Here is a 17,861-nt window from a genome sequence, read left to right as displayed (position 1 = left end):
GGCGCACAGTGCAGGGGGCCAAGATAGAGGCGGGCGGCTGAGACAAAGGAGGGAGGCGAAGAGGCACAAGCAGGCAGGCAGAGGGAAGCGGGAGAAAAAGGGGGAGGCGGAAGCGTTGCCCTTCACAAGGAGAGCGATGGCGGCAGATGCAAGCTCCAGTGTCCACAACTCACAAACGTGCAAACGTCAAACAGCAAACCCAAAACAACTAAAGTCCCAAAAAAAAAAACCTTACCTCACGTTTTTTATTAAAGAAACGTTTCATATCGTAAGAAACGTCCCGTACATTTCTTTTCAAAAGAAACGCGGTTCTTTGCCGCTATGGCAACAAGGCATAGCAAAGTACAGCAGTCGATACAACAACAGATACAGCAATCAATGCAGGTATAGCGAGTACTAATACAGCAGCAATGGACAGGTCAAGACTTGGCAGCCTTTCTTTTTGAACTTTTGGGGAAGTCGACTTGCATAGAGAGAGCAAGGGGAGAGAGATGATGCTTTTTTTTCCCCATATGTGAGAAAGGAGAAGATGGGAGTCGTCGGAGAGGTTGGTGAAGAGGAGGCTTGTTGGGGCCAGCCATTCACCTTGTGTCATGTGGCATAGCCCACCAACTTTAATGGTGGGCACCTATGTTTGTAGTGTTTCTCGTATACAAGTTTACTCGCAGAGTTGAGGGCTTGTAAACATCCACCCACTGCTGTGGCCAATCCCCATGTGGGTTTTTCTTACCCCCATTATCGATAGAGTGCAACATGGAAGCCTGGTGATTATGTACAAGAGCATACAAAAATCAGAAACCTTCTTGACATGGGACTCCTCGTGTTCTGTGATAGCCAAAAGGACGAGGTTCCTCAGTGAAGGGAATTACTGTCCATTCCATTCTCTGTGTTTCTCCACCTTAACTTGCAACCTATGTGGTTTATTCCTGCTAGGCATGGTTTATTGAATCCTTGATCCTTGGCTCCTGTGTTGTTTCTATCATACTTAATAGAAGCCTTTTATAGGGAAAGAAAAAGGAACCTGACAGACTTTCAACAAATCTCCTTGAAAATAATTGAAAAGAGCAAGGAACTCTGGAACACCTAGAGAGATACTGAAGAATTTTAAACTATGCAACAGCTCAATCAGGAATGTATACCAGCTTTGTCGGACTAAAACGAGTGTTTGCATCCTTAACAGCATAACACCTGTCTAACAGTTTTTTAATGTGATCATGCATTGTTGCATCTGTCCCAATACCTGCCTGCCAGGTCAAAAGGTAACTGCACGTTTTAGTTCATCACACCTTATATGTTTAACACTTGAATGTGTATGTACATAAATGGCTACTCAAAGCTTTAAGAATCTGTCAGCAGCATAATCCTACAAGCATCTCAGGGAAGGTTTTAAGAAAATCACCTGATCCATCAGACTTATCAGGTCTGCTTCGCTAAGAAGGGGGGGCGGCAATGTCGTTCCCATATCAAGAGTGAGCCTTGTTGGACTAAACTGGAAAAACAAATAAAGTTTCTCTTAGAACATATCCATGCCTACAAATGAGTCAAACTGAAAACCTAAACAGTATCAAAGACATTTAATCAGCGAAAGATATCATGTAGGAAGACATTAGTGAACCAAGTCAATCATAGAATTGAAGGCTATTCCAGAGAAAACTCCAAACACTATAGGTGCATATACAGTTGGAGGAAAGGCCAAATAAGTAATGAAGCTTCGATCAATTATTCTAAGTTAGCAACAGTCACATGGTACCAGGAAAGCGGTCTAAATTTTAAAATCAAAATGTCAAATTACTCATATTTTAAACGTGGACAGGTAGACCCCACTTGAGTGGAAACCATCAGCTCATGCCTTTCTGTATATCCAAGGACTTCAGATGCCAGAGGATCAAGTTAATTGTGGGCCATGGCCGTGCTCGCGTGGATGGAAAAGGTACAAGAATAGCCTGGACTCAGGTGGATTCTGTGTTACAAATGTTTTCAAAGTGTAGCTTGGCCAACCATACAACCCTGTTTTCCTAGAAATTGAAAATTCTGGTGTAATTTCAACAGTTTGTCAAACAAGTGAGAGTCATATTTTCATTTGTAAGAAATAAAGAAGATCATGGTTGCAGACTCCAAAATGGCATCAGGATGTTAGGTCCTACATTGTATCTTGGCCAGGCCATTTGAAATGTCATCAGGGAATTACAAGACCGCAGTCTAGCCTTCTTCTTCCTGGACCCCCTTTCGCTACTCAACAGGCATCAACTTACACTTCAAAAGAATGGGGATAAATTCAAAGAGATTTTTCTGGTCACACTGAAACAACCATTGCCAAAACCCATTGGTCCATTGTTGTTGGGCCGAGGACTGATCAGCGAACTCATCCTAAAGAACCAGAATTTGCTCTATCCATTCCAACATGAGCACAGGGAGAAAAGGGAGTAAAAACCAGTAACCTATGAGCTAAAACTGTGTAAAAATGCTGCACCGAAGTCTAAATGTAAGACTAGGTCAGTAAATTGAAACCTTCCTTTGCGAAACAAAGTGCAAATCTCACAAAAGTGTCATATCTGATACCAACTGGAAGCTACTTAAACTGGAAGATGGGAGAGAAAAGATATACGATAGTAGAAGACTTGCACAATCACTCAAATATAACCCCAACGCATTAGCCTAGTGTTTAGTGCTCTGAACTCGAAAACAAGAGGCTGTGTGAACAAGTCCTAGTATGGACACCTCTCGAGGAGCCAGGAGGTCTAATTTGTGTACCCTGCAAGTGGGCATAGTGGGTTGTCACACCCACGCATTGGACATCATTAAAGCATATCCTTGCATTTAAGAGATTTAACTCGACCAGTGATCTTGCAACAACATCAGCATGCAATCCAGCTCATCCATTATCGTCAGCTTTGGATTAGGAACTTTAAGTTGCATGACATGAAAACCCATGACTTTTATACGCGACAGTTAATCTAGTAACTGTTCAAGGTTTTCGCTCCAAACAGCCAAGTGGCTCCCTCGTGGAGCCTGTCCTGTGGCTTTTCCCTTGCCTTAACTTGAAAATACTTGGAAGAGTGGGAACCCTCTTAGATTAAGAATAACCCACATCAAATCCTAAGGTCAATGCCACAATAGAATCTAGCTAGCAACCCACCTCCTACACATAGGCTCCCTTCCAGAACCATCCCCTAGACTAAGGTCCGAATTGCCATGAGTCAGCTCCACCTAGACAGCAGGCCCTAGCGCCCCCTACCAGCAAGTCACTTGCCTGCCTAAAGTTACTCCTGGCCATGAAGTCCAATGTGCCTGGTAGCCGTCTCTAACACGAGGACACCTCATAATAATCGTAAATGATCTCAAGGTATTTGTTTTATAGTCTAGTCTTGGCTATTATTTGCACACACCCTATTATTAGGCTTTTTGCTGTTTTTAGCCACTAGTATGATTTTGGTTGACCCAAGACCAATCCAAAACTCGTCCTTGTTAGCCCTTAGCCTCCTGGACAGGTCCTATTAGCCCCTATGCCCTGCTGAGCCCTAAACCTACTCGTCAGTTAGTTTTTGACCCTAACCCTCGGCCTTAATTGATCTTGAGTTAGTCCATCCCCCTTAACGTTAGGTCCTCTAGTTCTAGGTAATACTGGCCTCAACCCAATTCCAGATGTAACAATTCTCCCCCTTCAATTATGTTCATGTCCTCATGAATCCTAGTAGGAGACAATAAATTACACCTACCCTTGAATTCTAATTTTCCACCATAGCATCCAAATAAGTTCCCTAGCACTTGCCTTGACTAGATTGGAACCCCACTTAGTGGATTACTGATATGAAATCCAAAATCTATGGGCTATTCCACATATAACTGGAGCCACAAAATCCGTGTAAGGTAACTTGCCAGTTTAATCCCGTTTTAACATAAATGTTCGGGTTGTATACTAAGAGAAACTTGAACACGATGGCATGACTTGAATGCAGTCACTAGCTGACCTTGTGCTATGTGGTTCCAATAATAGACTTGTGGCTCCAAGAACTAGACACACCTGGCTTTCTGTCCTTTTATTAACTTGTTCCTAAAGGATTACTATCCTCCCAAGTGCTCTCAAATCCTTGCCAAAAAGGCCAGGCCCCTCGAGTCATCCCACATTTCAAGACAAATCCATATTAAACATTATAAGCATTTTGTAGCCACTGTGGATGCCCATGGTAAAAATGGCCAATTGCTACCTCTGACACCAACCACCAATGCACCAACTTGCACAGCATCTACTGCACCAATCACGGTGTTTCCAAAGATATCTCCACTTGGATGGCCTGAAAGAATCCACGGTCTATGGTGTATAAAAAGGCTACCCTTGGGACTTTCCGGAAACTGGTTGTTGATTATTATTGCCACACTGTGATCTTGGTTGTAACATCATTCATTAGGAATTTGTTTGGGTTTACAGTGTAATAGTGTCTCTAGTATTAATCAAGTATGGTGCTGTATTCATCTCTTGTCAAGTGGTGTTCACAATAGTGGGAAGTCACGCCCATAGTAGTCCTGCCACAAGTGCTCATGATACCAGGAGACTACTTACCTTCCTATGCATTGTTAATTTTGTTCCTTCCCATTAACCCCCTCAACCTCTACAAATGGATTCCAATAACCTAAGTAATCCCAACCTTGGGAACATTCCAAACACCAAGTTCATGAACCCCTATCATTTGTGTTGGGTCGTGTCGATGTCCGAGCCAGGCCATCTTTGCACAGTGACAAGTGACAGCACACTTTCGACCCGGCATCCGACCCTTTAGCTGGAGTTTTAGACTTTCCCGTGACAATCTGCTTTCAGGCCTCAGGAAGGAATACCTTCCTCTTCTCCCGGTGATTAATGGTACCATCGGGAGAGTGATGGAACCCCCCCCCCCTCCACTCCCCACCCACCGCTGCCTTGACCCTCACACGAGCAGTCGGGATTCCATCTCTCTGCATCTGTGTTGCCTCGCCAGATTATGTGCCTCACACGATATCTATTCCTAGCCTCCAGGGCGACCCCATTATCCAGCGAGTGGAGTATTCCGGCCTTCTAGGCCAATGCTTCGTTTGTAGACAGATGGGTCATCTGGCTACAGCTTGCCCTCGACGTTAGTCTAGGATAACACCCCCCCCCCTCCCATGGCTTCCCACTCAGATCCGCACACCAGGGGGCCAAGGGAAGAGCAAGTTCCCAAGCAGCGGAGCATCAGGTACCGACCATGGATGACCCTCCAGCCGGAGAGTGGTGGATGGTTGACCCCTGCCCGGGTCGCCAACTGAGCACCAGAGCTGAGCATTGCCGCCGTGCACACCAAGCTGGCAGCATGTAGAAGGATTTGGTTATGTCAAAGAACCGTTATTAGCATTTATCTCAAGATTTTCCGGTTGGCGACGCGCCCTCGCCAGTCCCAAAGCAGGCCCCTCCGGCCCCACCAGTATGGTGACCGATCCCTCGTCAAAATCCCCCCCACGACCCCCAGTGTTCTGAGAGGCCAACTGTGCTCTCTGAGCCCCCCCCGCAGCCGTCCTCTCTGATGGATCTCTCCCAACAGCAACCCTCCCCTGCCTCCCTCACCTCCTCCCCCCCCTCCTCCCCTTGCTTCCTCACCGACTTTACCCGCCACGGTCCCCCCCACCCTGCCCTTATCATCCAAGCTCCCCCCCCCCCCTTTTCTGCCTCTCCAGAGCACTCCCGTCGCCCCCCAATAGCCCCCAACCCGGAGAGGAGGCAACCTGTACGATCTGTCTGTCGCTTGATTCACCGGTTCTCTAAGCTAGTAGAGATGACCATTGCCACTTCCCCATTGAGGGCTCTTCTGCCAGAGTCCCCAGGTGGGTCTCCTAGGATCCTGCGACAGCCAGTGGATTATAGTTTTTTCCAATGTCTGCTGACGGAACGGCCCGACATTTTCGAGGAGACAGTAGCCCCTATTCAGATGTGTGATTTTTCACCACTCTAGGCCCTCTACACCAGACAATGGCACGATCATCTTCTCTTTCGCCTTCAATAGGCCCCCGGGGACAGACTGGGATCCCGAGATGGTGGCAGCAGCCATCCAAGGCCAGGCCATCGAGCTCTCCTAGCACCTCCAGGATCTTCACATCACCGACATTCTCACCCATTTCTAGCCCTTGGCTAGGATGGAGCCTGGAGGTTCTGCTCATCGAGGCCAGGGCAAGGAGATGGTAATCTCCAGCCTGTACGTGCTGCTTTTTGTCTTCATGAATACTTCTGTCGCGGTACGTCTTCCCCTCTATTACAGATACCTCTATTGTGATAGATGGAGTCCGGAGCATGCATACGCTCGCGCTCATACACTGTGGCATTACATGGAGGACAAGATTAGTGCCCACCTGCTGGCAGGCCTTCATCCCCGGACGGATTGTGATTATTCCTTGTCTAAACCCTCGCCCAAGACTCTTCGAGTGAAGGACAGGTCCACTAGTACCGCATCACTCAGAGACTGATATGCGGATTGTTACGTGGAACATTCAAGGTTTAGGGGGGCCTTAGTGCTTTGAGAGACGAGGTGTCCTACGAGGTGAGCTCCAAAGGACCCATAGACATTTTATTCCTCCAAGAGCATCACCTCTCAGAGGGGCGCACCCACAAATGCGGGAAGATTCTTCGAGGCAAGAGTCACACTTTTTGGTCCCCATCTTTCAGCCCCTCTAGAACGCAGGGAGGGGTGTGTATTTCTGTCAGAGAGCAGCTACTGCTGCCGGCAGTGACTGGCTCAGGAGTCATCGTCCTCGGGCATGCACAATGGATTACCATTACTATTGGAAAGGAAAGTGTTGGCTTCCTCAATGTTTACGCTCTGAACGCTACTGTAGGCAGAGGAGCTCAATACGGCCGGCCCTCCCTCAGGCTGACTTTTGGTGCTTGGGTGGTGACTTCAACATGATAGAGGCAGCAGAGGACAGACTTGGTGGTGGCACGGCCACAGTTTCAAGAGCAGAGTACTCCGCCTGGGAGGAGATGATTCTTGCAATCAGAAGACAACCCTTGGTATTTCCCAGAGTTTGGGCGTAGCCCTGGGAGCCTTTGCTTCTCGAGATCGGATAGAAGTAACACCGGCCCCAACCTCTCTAGACTTGACAGATTTTACGTGGATGAGTGGGCTTGCAGCCGAGGGGGTATGATTGGTATTTTGGCAAGCACTACATTTTCTGACCACACCCCGTTTATTTTGTCCTTAGAGGACCCGTGGAGGCATCACAAACAGATGAGCTCGAGGATCCCGAACAGCCTCATTCAGGACCCAGAGATTTGCAGCAAGATAGAGCAGATATGGGCTCGATTGGATTTTCTTTCAAACTTTGCTACGCGCACAATGGATGAGGGCTTAGGGGAGATCAGCAGTTTCTTGCAAGAGGCAGCCTAGAGCCGTTTAGAGGGTTTCCGAGAGCATGAGAGGATTTTGCAGAGCAGTCTTGCCTCTCTATAGCGGCTTCACAAGAGGTCCTCGGATAGTCAGTGGATCGAGAGTCAGCTTGCTGCCACTCGCACAAAGATGAGATCCATAGAGGAGAGGAGGGTGGAGTACAGGTATCATGCCAGGGTCTCCTTCTGGACTCAGGCAGGCGATAGAGTCAAAGGGGATTTCTTTGAGATAGCCGGCCCCCACAAGAGGAGAGACGGTATTCGCAAGTTGCGTGGCCAATATGCAGCTATTGTTTCAGATCCCCCCAAGGTGAGAGCCATTGCCACCCATAGACTTTTTCGATCCCTCCTCACTGGTGCCCCAGTACCTCCCCAGGTGGTGGAAGCACGCGCGAGGGCAAGGGAGGTGGTTCCCCCTTCTCTTCAATCATTCTTATTCAGACCTTTTACTGCTGAAGAGTTGGCGGGGGCAGTGACGGCACTTCCTAGGGACAAATGCCCGGGAGCGGACGGGCTTCCAATCGCTTTCTTTCTTCGCCATTGGGACCTCATGGAAGGTGGCCTTCATCTTGCCTTCAATGAGATTATGATCACAGGTGTCATGCCAAAGAGGCTCTCAAAGGGTTTGATTCACTTGATTCCCAAGGAGGGCAATGACAGATTGGAGATGCCTATAAGATCTTGGCCAAGGCCATCAACAGGAGACTTCAACCTTTTCTCCCAGACTTGATCCACGACACTCAAACCGACTTTGTTCAGGATCGGAACATTTTGGACATCATCTTCACCTTCTGCAAGGCAACAGCTTCGGCCACGATGTGGCAACAGCACCTCGTTGTGCTACTCTTCGACTTTGAGAAAGCTTATGATAGGGTGGATAGGAGCCTTCTAGAGGGCACTATGAGCCGGATGGGATTCCCCATGGAGTGGATTCGTGGAGTCTCAAGACTTTACTCAGCCTCACACAGCCAAGTTCTCATTCAGGGAGCCCGTGGCAACAGATTCCCCTATCCTGCTCGATTAGACAGGGCTATCCTTTGGCACCTTACCTCTTCCTATTTGTTGTCGAGGCCATGAGTAGTTTTCTCTCCGCCCAGGAGACCGAGCTTGAGGGATTGCGTCTTCCCCTCCGCACGTAGGACTTGTTGCTGGACTTAGAGTTTGCAGATGACACAGCAGCTTTCCATGCACGAGATGTGGGGAATCTACAGAGATGTGTGGAGGCAATCGAGGTTTTGTGCCGCACTTCAGTAGCACTAATCAACCGGCACAAGTTATTTGGTTTTTGCGTAGGCAGAGCACCCGCCCCAACTTGCCAACCAGTTGAGGATTTTCAGTGGATCCCGAGGGGCATTCTAGTTCGATACCTCGGTTGCCAGGTTGGCATAGATCTCTCTCCAAAGCAACAGCTCTCCCCGCTTCTTCTAGTATTCGAAAGAAGCTTCTATATTGGAGTTCGGCGAGGCTCTCCAGAGCAGGCAGAGTGGTGGTGGCGAACCAAGTACTACTAGCCACCATGTGGTACATCACTTCGTGTTGGGCCTTTTCTCAGGTATGCATTGGCCAGGCTCAGCACTTGATCTGGAACTTCTTATGGGCCGGAAGTGATGGGAGGCCAGCCAGGGCCAAGGTGGCATGGCAAGTGATCATTCAGCCACGTAGGAAAGGGGGACTTGGACTCATCGATCCTACTATTCAGAGCTGTGCCGTGCTAGGAAAGTTGATTGTCAGCAGGGGACTCCTTCCTGGTGGTGAGCCCTAGAAGGATTTCTTATCGGCCCGGATTTCAGCCTGCACTCCGAGCCTTGGGAGCCCATGGCCGCAAAGTACCCGATGGATCTTCACAGAGATGAGAGCCCATGGTTTTAGCCCAGCTTTTGAGGATAGATTTGCAGCATCGACATTGACTCAGCTATCCCTCAGGAGTGGCTGATGCCTATTCCAGACCTAACCCCCCAGTGTGGCACACGATATGCTCCTGGTGCTCCACGGAGCAGATGAGGACAGTGGTCTGCTCACTTTTTCTATTGGATCCCAAAGAAAACTAGAGAGATTAGAGTTTCCCTTGGAGGATTTCAGAGGGTGCACCTTGCAGAGGGTGAGGGTGATTGGTTTTCAGGCACGGGAATGGCACATAGATCCAGCATCGGCCAAGGTGGCCGGGGAGAGACTATGGCGGCTATGGATTTGGGAGTGCCGACCTCTCACGCGGCTGCAGTGGGACCCATGACAGTAGACTAGGCATGATCTTGAGGATCGGGAGGAGACTCTAGACGCCCCTTTCTTTGGATATACAATGCGGCTAGGCCACACGATCCAGATGCTTGAGATAGATTGCACACCGGCAACAGCACCATATTGGCAATCACAAGCCTATCACAGCGTTTCCTTTCAGATTTATGGAAGAGGCTTTAAGACTGCTTTCAACCTAGAAAGATCACGCTCTTTCTTTGGTTGATGGCACACAAGAGTTTGGCGGTGGGTACTTGGCTAGCAGTTGGAGGTCGGTCCGCGGTTTGTCCGCGGTGCAGCCACCATCAGCAGTCTCAACGACATTGCCTTTGGGATTGCCCGAAGGCTCAGCAAATTTGGCAGCAGATTCTCCGCATCTTCGCTGTGGACACGGCATCGATCCGGATCATCACTTGGGGCATTGTCACTTGGGCCATAGAGGCTGAAGCGATCAAGAATTATGAGGAGGATGGGGGAGGGCTAGCCCTTCAGGTGCAGCAATACGAGTCATAGCCCCTCCTACAGGTGACTGACAGCTAGGCTCATGCCAGAGGTGGGAGATTTGCAGTAGCATCGCAGCCTGGCACATTTGGTGAGCTAGATGCAGCAAGGCCATCGAGGGTACACACACTCTGCCGGCTGAGACCATCAGGAGCATATGGCTTGATATTATTCACACCCTCCGTGGTCAGTGGGGGAAGCTACATTGAGGTTTTGACCGCATGCACAAGCGAGGGGAAGCCTTCTTGAGATTTTGGAGGACTGGCCCTTTCCTCACAAATGAGAGGCGGTGACCCCATTTGGCACTACAGACCACCTGTGTGTTCCCCCCCCCAATCCCCCTTTGTAGGAGATAGCCTTTTCCTCACAAAGCGGCCAGCCGGAGGAGAAGCATCTCTTCCCCTTATGATCACTTGTTTCCCGCCCTTATATGCGGCGAGTTTGTATCTAGCCTGTCATGAATGTACTTAGCTCTTTGTGGTTGTTTTCTTCTTTAATTAATTGAAGGATCTTTTTCCCGGGAAAAAAAAAAAACTCTAAGGGGGCTATCCCCCTTTAGCCTAAGTGCTTAACCCCTCCTTAATACTAGCGTCAGCCTAGTTTGGGACAACCACTACAAAGAACAAGCTAGAAGTGTGGTTGGATTTCTTTATAACACTACAAAAGACTCATCGAACACTGCTCAAGCTCCACACTTACTCTAGCTGTGACCCAATGTAAGAAGAAAGGGGAGGGGAGTGCTCCTTTTTACACACGTGAGGTCCATTTAATTTAAGTCCAAGATTCAAGTCCAGCCTTATTCCTCTACACTTTTTAGACGCCTCTCATAACAATTTTTAGAAGCCTCATGCACTCATGTGACTTATTTCCAACCCATATTCACCTTGGTCTTCAACTTCTTTTGGAAAACTTTCTCTTTGCACACAACAGCACTCTAGATATCAATTTTAAAAGAACTGAAAATAGGTTGACAGAACAAACATTGTGTTACACTTCATGCCTACAGGATACGTTTCAACTACAACAATATCCTCTTCCCAAAGTATATATATATATATACCTAGATGAATCCAAGAACATGCCCAAATTCACCTTTTAGGAACGTGCATTTTATATACTCATGGTAGTCAACCCACAAGACTATATAACTATCAACTCCATTATGCATAGTATGGACTAGATACTACGACATCCCCACTAACGTCATCAGTGCCCAATAGTAGGTGTAGAACTCTGTATCAAGATATGCTCTCACACACGCACTCTACACATACTCACACACACACACACACATAAGAGCATATATTCACACAAAGCCCTTCGTACTGAGTTTCTGTCAAACCTCTGGAGATGCAGGGCAAAAGTACCTGCTGCCCAACTTCAAAGTTTGGAATCGTAGAGCTTTTTAAGTACCTGCTGCCCAACTTCAAAGTTTGGAATCGTAGAGCTTCCCCATGACTCAAATCGATACACTTCTAAATAATTTTTCTGTTTTTAAAAAAAAAAACACTTTGTTAGCAAAAATTGCAACTTATTGTTCCACATCTATTTTCCATCTTAAACATACCTCCTAATATTCAAACAAAATATGCTTTCCCTCTCTGTTTTGAGTAGTAAGGCATCAATCTTAGTTGAATAGGGAGTTCAAACAGTTCTTGAAAAGAAAAGATTCATAAAAAATTTGTTAGAAGTACTTGATTATTGGAATTGGCGATAGCTAAAGGAAGACATGTATGTTGCTCTTGTTCTATTGTGAAACCACCATACAGCGCTGCACATTGCCATACAGCTGTTCTTCTGTCCGTGTTGCTGTCTGCACAGTTGGACAGTGCCATACATTTGTTGTACCTGTCCAAACTGTTGGTGCCGGCTGTATTCAGCCCTGCAAGTTTACGGGCCGATTACACACATGAGTTCTTGAAGGTATTTATGGTGAATTTGGTTTATTGAATCATCTGCATTTTATGCTATTTATATAAGTTTGTGATTATGGGGAAGATCGGTACCCGCACTGATGTTGGTATTTCTTCATGATCTCTTGGTGCTTTTGGACAAGAGACAAAGGCCAAGAAATATTTGTAATATTGGATTTTGTATTTTTAGCTGAATAGCTAAAACTGTTGTTCACAAACTCTTTATGTGGAAGATATCTTTCCCACTCAAATTGTGTCTTGGAGTAATATGTTCTAAGCATGTCCTTCATAGTCTGGTTAGTTTGCATAATCTGTCCATCTATCTACCTGGCGATGATCAAGCGACGACATTCTCAACTTGGGATTCAACTTGGAAAGCGTGCCAAAATTTTGTAGTGACTTTAGAATCTGTGTCATTGAGAATATTCTATGATAGATTGTAGAGTCTTTAAATTTCTTTGCAAAGAGCTTAGCTAATTGATGCCTCCTAATAGTAGACTTATCTGGTACAAACTTTGCCATCTTGCTCAATTTATCAACAATGATACACATTGAGTCATGGCCTCTACTAGTCTGTGGTAATCCAACCACAAAATCCATTAAAATACTTTGCCACTATGCAACGGGAGCATGGCGTGAGAGAGATTAATAAACCACTTAAGTCAACTACACAATGCAAGATGGAATAGATGTCAGATTTATCACGTGTATGTATGCTGCGAGAGCCTGCACAAAATGTCCATTTTGAGAAGCCCCCTCCTCCTCTCCATCTTGCTTTTGACAGTTTTTGATTATTAAGCTGTGGGCTTTTGGTCATTGTTCACTCAAGTATCAGATTTTCTCCAACATAAAGTCAAAAAAATTAAACAGCTTGAAGATGATGTGATGCTGAGGTTCCTCTTGTCACCAGCGTTCACAACTTGAAATGCCATAACCCAGCCCATAAGTTATCTTAACCTGGTCCAAGGCTAGTCTTGTTAACCTATACTAGACTAGGGATGTAATAGAAAGGCGGTAGGGATAACAAAATGGTGAGTAGAGAGAGAGAGAAATGAAATGAAATGAAATGTTATATTAACGTCTTCAAAAGGCCATAATGACCTATGAGACCAAAAAGTTAAAATGGTGGATCTAATACAATGTCTGGATAAAAAACCAGAAAATGGAAAAGAAAAATAAAGATGATACTACTGGCACCTAGAAAATGAAACTGGAACTGGAAGGTAAACAAAATGGTGAGTAGAGAGAGAGAGAGAGAGAGAGAGAGAGAGAGGAGAGAGGGGAGAGGGAGGGTTTGCGAAGTCGTCGGGGCTGCTGAAGGTGGCCACAGAAGAGGGAAAGGAGGGGTTGCACTAGAAGGGGAGGTGGTACTCGAGCCAGCGAGGATTCTCCTGCTCTCATCTCATCCTAGTTAGACTGGTACGAACACAGCAGCAAGTTATGCATGCTGAAAACATGATGATTCTGCCCAGCTGTACGGCAATGTGCAGAGCTGTGTGGCACTAGTACGAACACGGCAGCAAGTTACGCATGCTGAAAACATGATGATTCTGCCCAAAAAAGCACGCTCACTCCCTCTGTGTGTCCAGCCATAAGAAGTGTGTCCAGTATAGAGTGCCCAAACAGGAATAGAGTGTCAAAACATAAATAGAATAAAGTTGAGCGCCCTCGTGAGTAATCCCTTTCACATGTATTTAAATACATGGTGTCCACGTTGTAAGTTGTCTGGCATTTTAATGAGAGTGTCATCCACCATCTTTATAATAATGTGAACTAGCCACATAAAACCTCATTCTCAGTTGTAATCAGAGTGTCATCAACCGTCTTTATAATAATGTGAACTAGTTGCATAAAACACAGGTAAGTGTCCTCCTTTAAACCTGGTCCACATCCCCATTGTCCAGGCACCTCCAGGTGGCCCGCAAACATGGATTCCTACAAATCCATGTCAATAAGCCAAGTGTGTCCAGCCTTCTATTCCTAGATAATCCCCCATTTCCAAAGCTTGTACATCATGGCCTTTTGGGCGGCCTGATGCCTGTCCGCATGTAAAACTAGAGAATGTCCGAAATGGTGACATCCCCCAGCCACCACAAACGTAGTCTCCCTCCAAGGGATGCTAGCCATCACGGGAGCAGCCCCACCCCCCCCCCCCCCCCACACACACACACACACACACACACACACAAAAAAAAAAAACATATCTGCTCTTAGGGGGTTGTAATCTGCTCTTGTGCAGATGTTCTCTATTTTTTACTACAAGATGAATCCTTTCTCAGAAAAAAATGTTAACAAAAATTGCAATCTGTCTTTTTACAAACGATGTTGTGCATCCTACACGTGTTGTTATTCACATATTTTACACACTCTTTTGAGTAATAAGGCATCGATCTCAGTTGATTAAGGAGTTCAAACAGCTCTGAAATTTTTTCAAAAGAAGAATTCAACTGGTTGCAAATAGTTCACCTTTTAAGTGGAATTATATTCTAAAAGAATCTTACAGCTGTAATCATGAGACCAGATGCTGAGAAGCATTCCCCGGCAATGTCCACAGATGCAGTTGTCCCATAGCCAATTGCTGGTTGGGAAACACAAGCAAGAAAATGACGAGTAACCAGCTCATACAATCTCTGTTTGGAAACATACAACAGCATATCAGACTCAAAATTGCGTATTAAACCTACTGCAGACTTCAAAGGATGAAACCTATTCTTTACTCATACTATGGTAAATCATTGCAAGATATTGTCAAGTAAGCAATCCCAAACTCACCAGATGAAACCTATTCTTTACTCATACTATGGTAAGTACATGTGCAAAAGAACCCATTGCAAGATATTGTCAAGTAAGCAATCCCCAACTCACCAGATGATCATTCGACCAACCAGGTTCACCTCCAGAAAACTTTGTTGGATGGATAGGGGGGTGAGCTTTATCGTCATGGCCACCATTACTGGGTTGCCTCCATAAATTCGTATTAGGATCCAGAAGGTGCTGAGCATACCAGCCCCAAATTGAGTGTTGCAATTGTTCGCGAACAATGTTCTATCATGCACACGAATGATACAAAATGGCATCTTAAACATTTTAGAAAGAACAGGAGAGAGGGAAAAAGTGATAAATTACATTGTGCAAGACACACAACCCTCTGCAAATCTCATAATCGACAGGTATCTTAAATGATAGTGCTTTTTGTCTTAGTCTCCCTTATCACACACAGCTAGCATACATTGAGAACCCTCCGGATCCCTGTAAAGCATTGTCTTTCATCTCAAGCAATGTGAGAGGACTCTAATCTGAACAATCATGATCCTCAAAGCGTATGAGGAGTGCCTCTCCAAATACTACCATGATTTAGAGATATTGCTTACAAGAATTCACCCATTGCAATATCACGTTTGCTTCATATTGACAAAACCTTTTTCTTTTGTAAAGAAGGAATTTTTTCAACATCGTCTTACTGCTATATGGGCCTATCAAAGCCACAATCCACTCACTATCAAGAAGCAATTTTAAAAACAATGTAGGCAAGGCCAAAAATAAAGGAAATGCATAGAATATACAATGGCGGACTACCCACTTAAGACACACACAAAAAGAAAGAAGGGAAGAAATATTTTATTAACATCTACTAAAGACCCAACCAATGAGACCACTTAAATTTCTAAACCTATGGAGATTCAAAGCGCGTAATGAAACTCATGATTGGAAAAAAAGAGGAATTATATTTACTTAAAAACCAAGCTTAAACAAGATAACAAGATCACAAATAAACTCATAATCATTCTCCTTAATACAAAATCCAAAATACATCTGCATTTGAAGGACTCAATGGAGCCTTCCAGATCTCACCCACCTCCTTGACCTTCATTGCATTTTAGGCAAAATGCCTAATAGAGATTGACTAGCTTTTAATGAAGCACAAAAGAACATGGTGGTGTATGCTTCAATTAGTGATGATGCAATTAGTGGTGTAGACTCCAATTAGTGATGATGCAATGTTATGTACCTAACACTAATCCTCGAGATTAGGTCCTAATCTCAGCAAGCTTGGGGAGCCTTGAGATTAGCAGGAAGGTTGCACACAGGTTACAGGTGGCTAGGGTTCATTCTTATTGATAATCCATGGTTACTTGCTATTTATGATTGGTCAGTTACTTGTAGCAACATTGGTCCCTATATAAGTGACTTATGGGTTATTGTGTTCATAAGCTATCTCACTTGACAGATGGTATGTGCCTAGACCAAAGTAGTCTTACTCCTACCATGGACATGGCGGTTCACAAGCGGTCTTGCCGAGGATCCTCTAGTGGTATGGGACCGCCAGGGCTGACCGGCTTGGTCTGTCGAACCTTAGCCCTTGGCTCGAGGGAGATTCCTGATGAAATCTACGATCGGGAGGTAAGTTTGCCTACACCCTTCTATGTGTTCTAACCTTGTGTGATTAGCTTGTGTATCAGGTGATCTTATGGGAGCTTTACAGTTGGTATTAGCAGAGATTGCCTGATAACGGAAGCAGGAAAATATACAAGGTTTGCGTGTTTACTAGCATGTGTTGTCACTAGTCGCCTTGTCCAAGTATCTCTCGGTCACCACGCTCATGTTTAAATTGCAAATCTGGTAAGTGCTTTTTGTTGGGGTTGTATGAAGGAACCTGATGGATTCTGTGAAAAGAGGGAGAGAGAAAGAAAGAAAGAAAGATTTTATTAACGTCTTCCAAAAGACCGAACTCGGCCTATGAGAGAAAGAGAGATGCGCATATGCGAGTTGGGATATGCTGTCCCAGGAACCCCAGAACCCTAAAATGCAGGAAACCCTAAGTCTCCTGTTTTTGGCCATTGCGATGTTGTACTTTGCATGTTTTGCTGCACTGTTTATCTTCTTCTATGTAAGCATGGGATAGTGGTATGGCTGCGTGGGCACTGAGGCCGCGGGTAGAACAGCAACGCACAGTACCATACATGGCATAACAGCAGTGCTGTGCACTGCTGGCCATACAGGTTTGCACTGGCATACAGATGGTAGTACTGCTGTCCACAGCAGTTACAGTGATCGCAAGCAGGCGGGTAAGCTACAGCAGGGCGGTGCAAGGACAAGGAGAAGGGGTGATGTGGCGCACCGAAAGAGCCGTGCAGATGCTGCATACAGAGGTAGCCGTACAGCAGGCGTATAGGGGGCCCCCGGCTGCAGAAGCCAAACACTAAATCTAGCGCCACATGATAATTTTAGGGGGTAGTTTTTTTTTTTAGCAACTTTTGGGCTGAAAACAGTAGGCTCTTGTTTTTATGGGAAAAACGTGTGGGGAAGCGCATGTGCGCGTGCACCGCGGGGGGGGGGGGGGGGGGGGGGGGGGGGGGGTTGAGGGAGGCATTGATACTTTCTAACTCTTTTAAAAAAGGCATCCCTATTATTTACAGCGGAAAGCACGTGTGTTTTTTTCACCTATAGAAACATGCTCTAGGGGTGTTTAATTCATCTTCCTCCTCCACACGTGATCAAACTTTGGAGACGGTCTGTTGTGTGGATTCACAACACGGTTTCCATCTATCGTGCATGGAGCATCCATAGGTGGGTGGTTTTTGCATATTTTCTCGTCTTTTCTCGCGTAAAAAAGTGTGTTTTGCTCTCTTTATTTTCTGAAATTCAGAATCAGTACACAGTTTTCTTGCAGCACCGCCTTCTCTAGTGGAGAAATCTTACTTTGAGAAGCAAATGGCCAAACTCCAGGTCGATTTACAGGCTGATATTCAGTAGTTGCCGGAGCAGGTGATACTCCTCTAGAGGGCAGTGATTGGCTCAGCCCCTACTCCAGCTACAATTGTTGTCGCACC

At 45.9% G+C, this 17,861-nt stretch overlaps 1 protein-coding gene across 8 annotated transcripts in view; it reads right to left on the bottom strand.

The window, feature by feature from the left end:
* TOP3A (topoisomerase 3alpha) overlaps nt 1-17,861 on the bottom strand; it is a 192,042-nt gene that overhangs the window by 142,503 nt on the left and 31,678 nt on the right. For 6 of the 8 annotated variants that reach the window (XM_086788003.1, XM_086788005.1, XM_086788004.1 and 3 more), the window contains 5 exons: nt 14,896-15,075; nt 14,532-14,660; nt 11,531-11,605; nt 1,400-1,489; nt 1,140-1,244 (listed from right to left, as the gene is read on the bottom strand). In XM_086788003.1, the coding sequence (XP_086644129.1) occupies nt 1,140-1,244; nt 1,400-1,489; nt 11,531-11,605; nt 14,532-14,660; nt 14,896-15,075 (579 nt within the window). The remainder of the gene's footprint in view (nt 1-1,139; nt 1,245-1,399; nt 1,490-11,530; nt 11,606-14,531; nt 14,661-14,895; nt 15,076-17,861) is intronic. The other 2 variants (XR_015264278.1, XM_086788007.1) reach the window with 1 other exon arrangement.

The sequence above is a fragment of the Cibotium barometz genome, chromosome 51 (assembly GCF_041138505.1).
Source record: "Cibotium barometz isolate CiBa-2024 chromosome 51, ASM4113850v1, whole genome shotgun sequence".
NCBI lineage: Eukaryota > Viridiplantae > Streptophyta > Polypodiopsida > Cyatheales > Cibotiaceae > Cibotium > Cibotium barometz.
The sequence above is the reverse complement of the archived record's forward strand: the minus strand, read 5'-3'. Positions and strand labels throughout refer to the sequence as shown.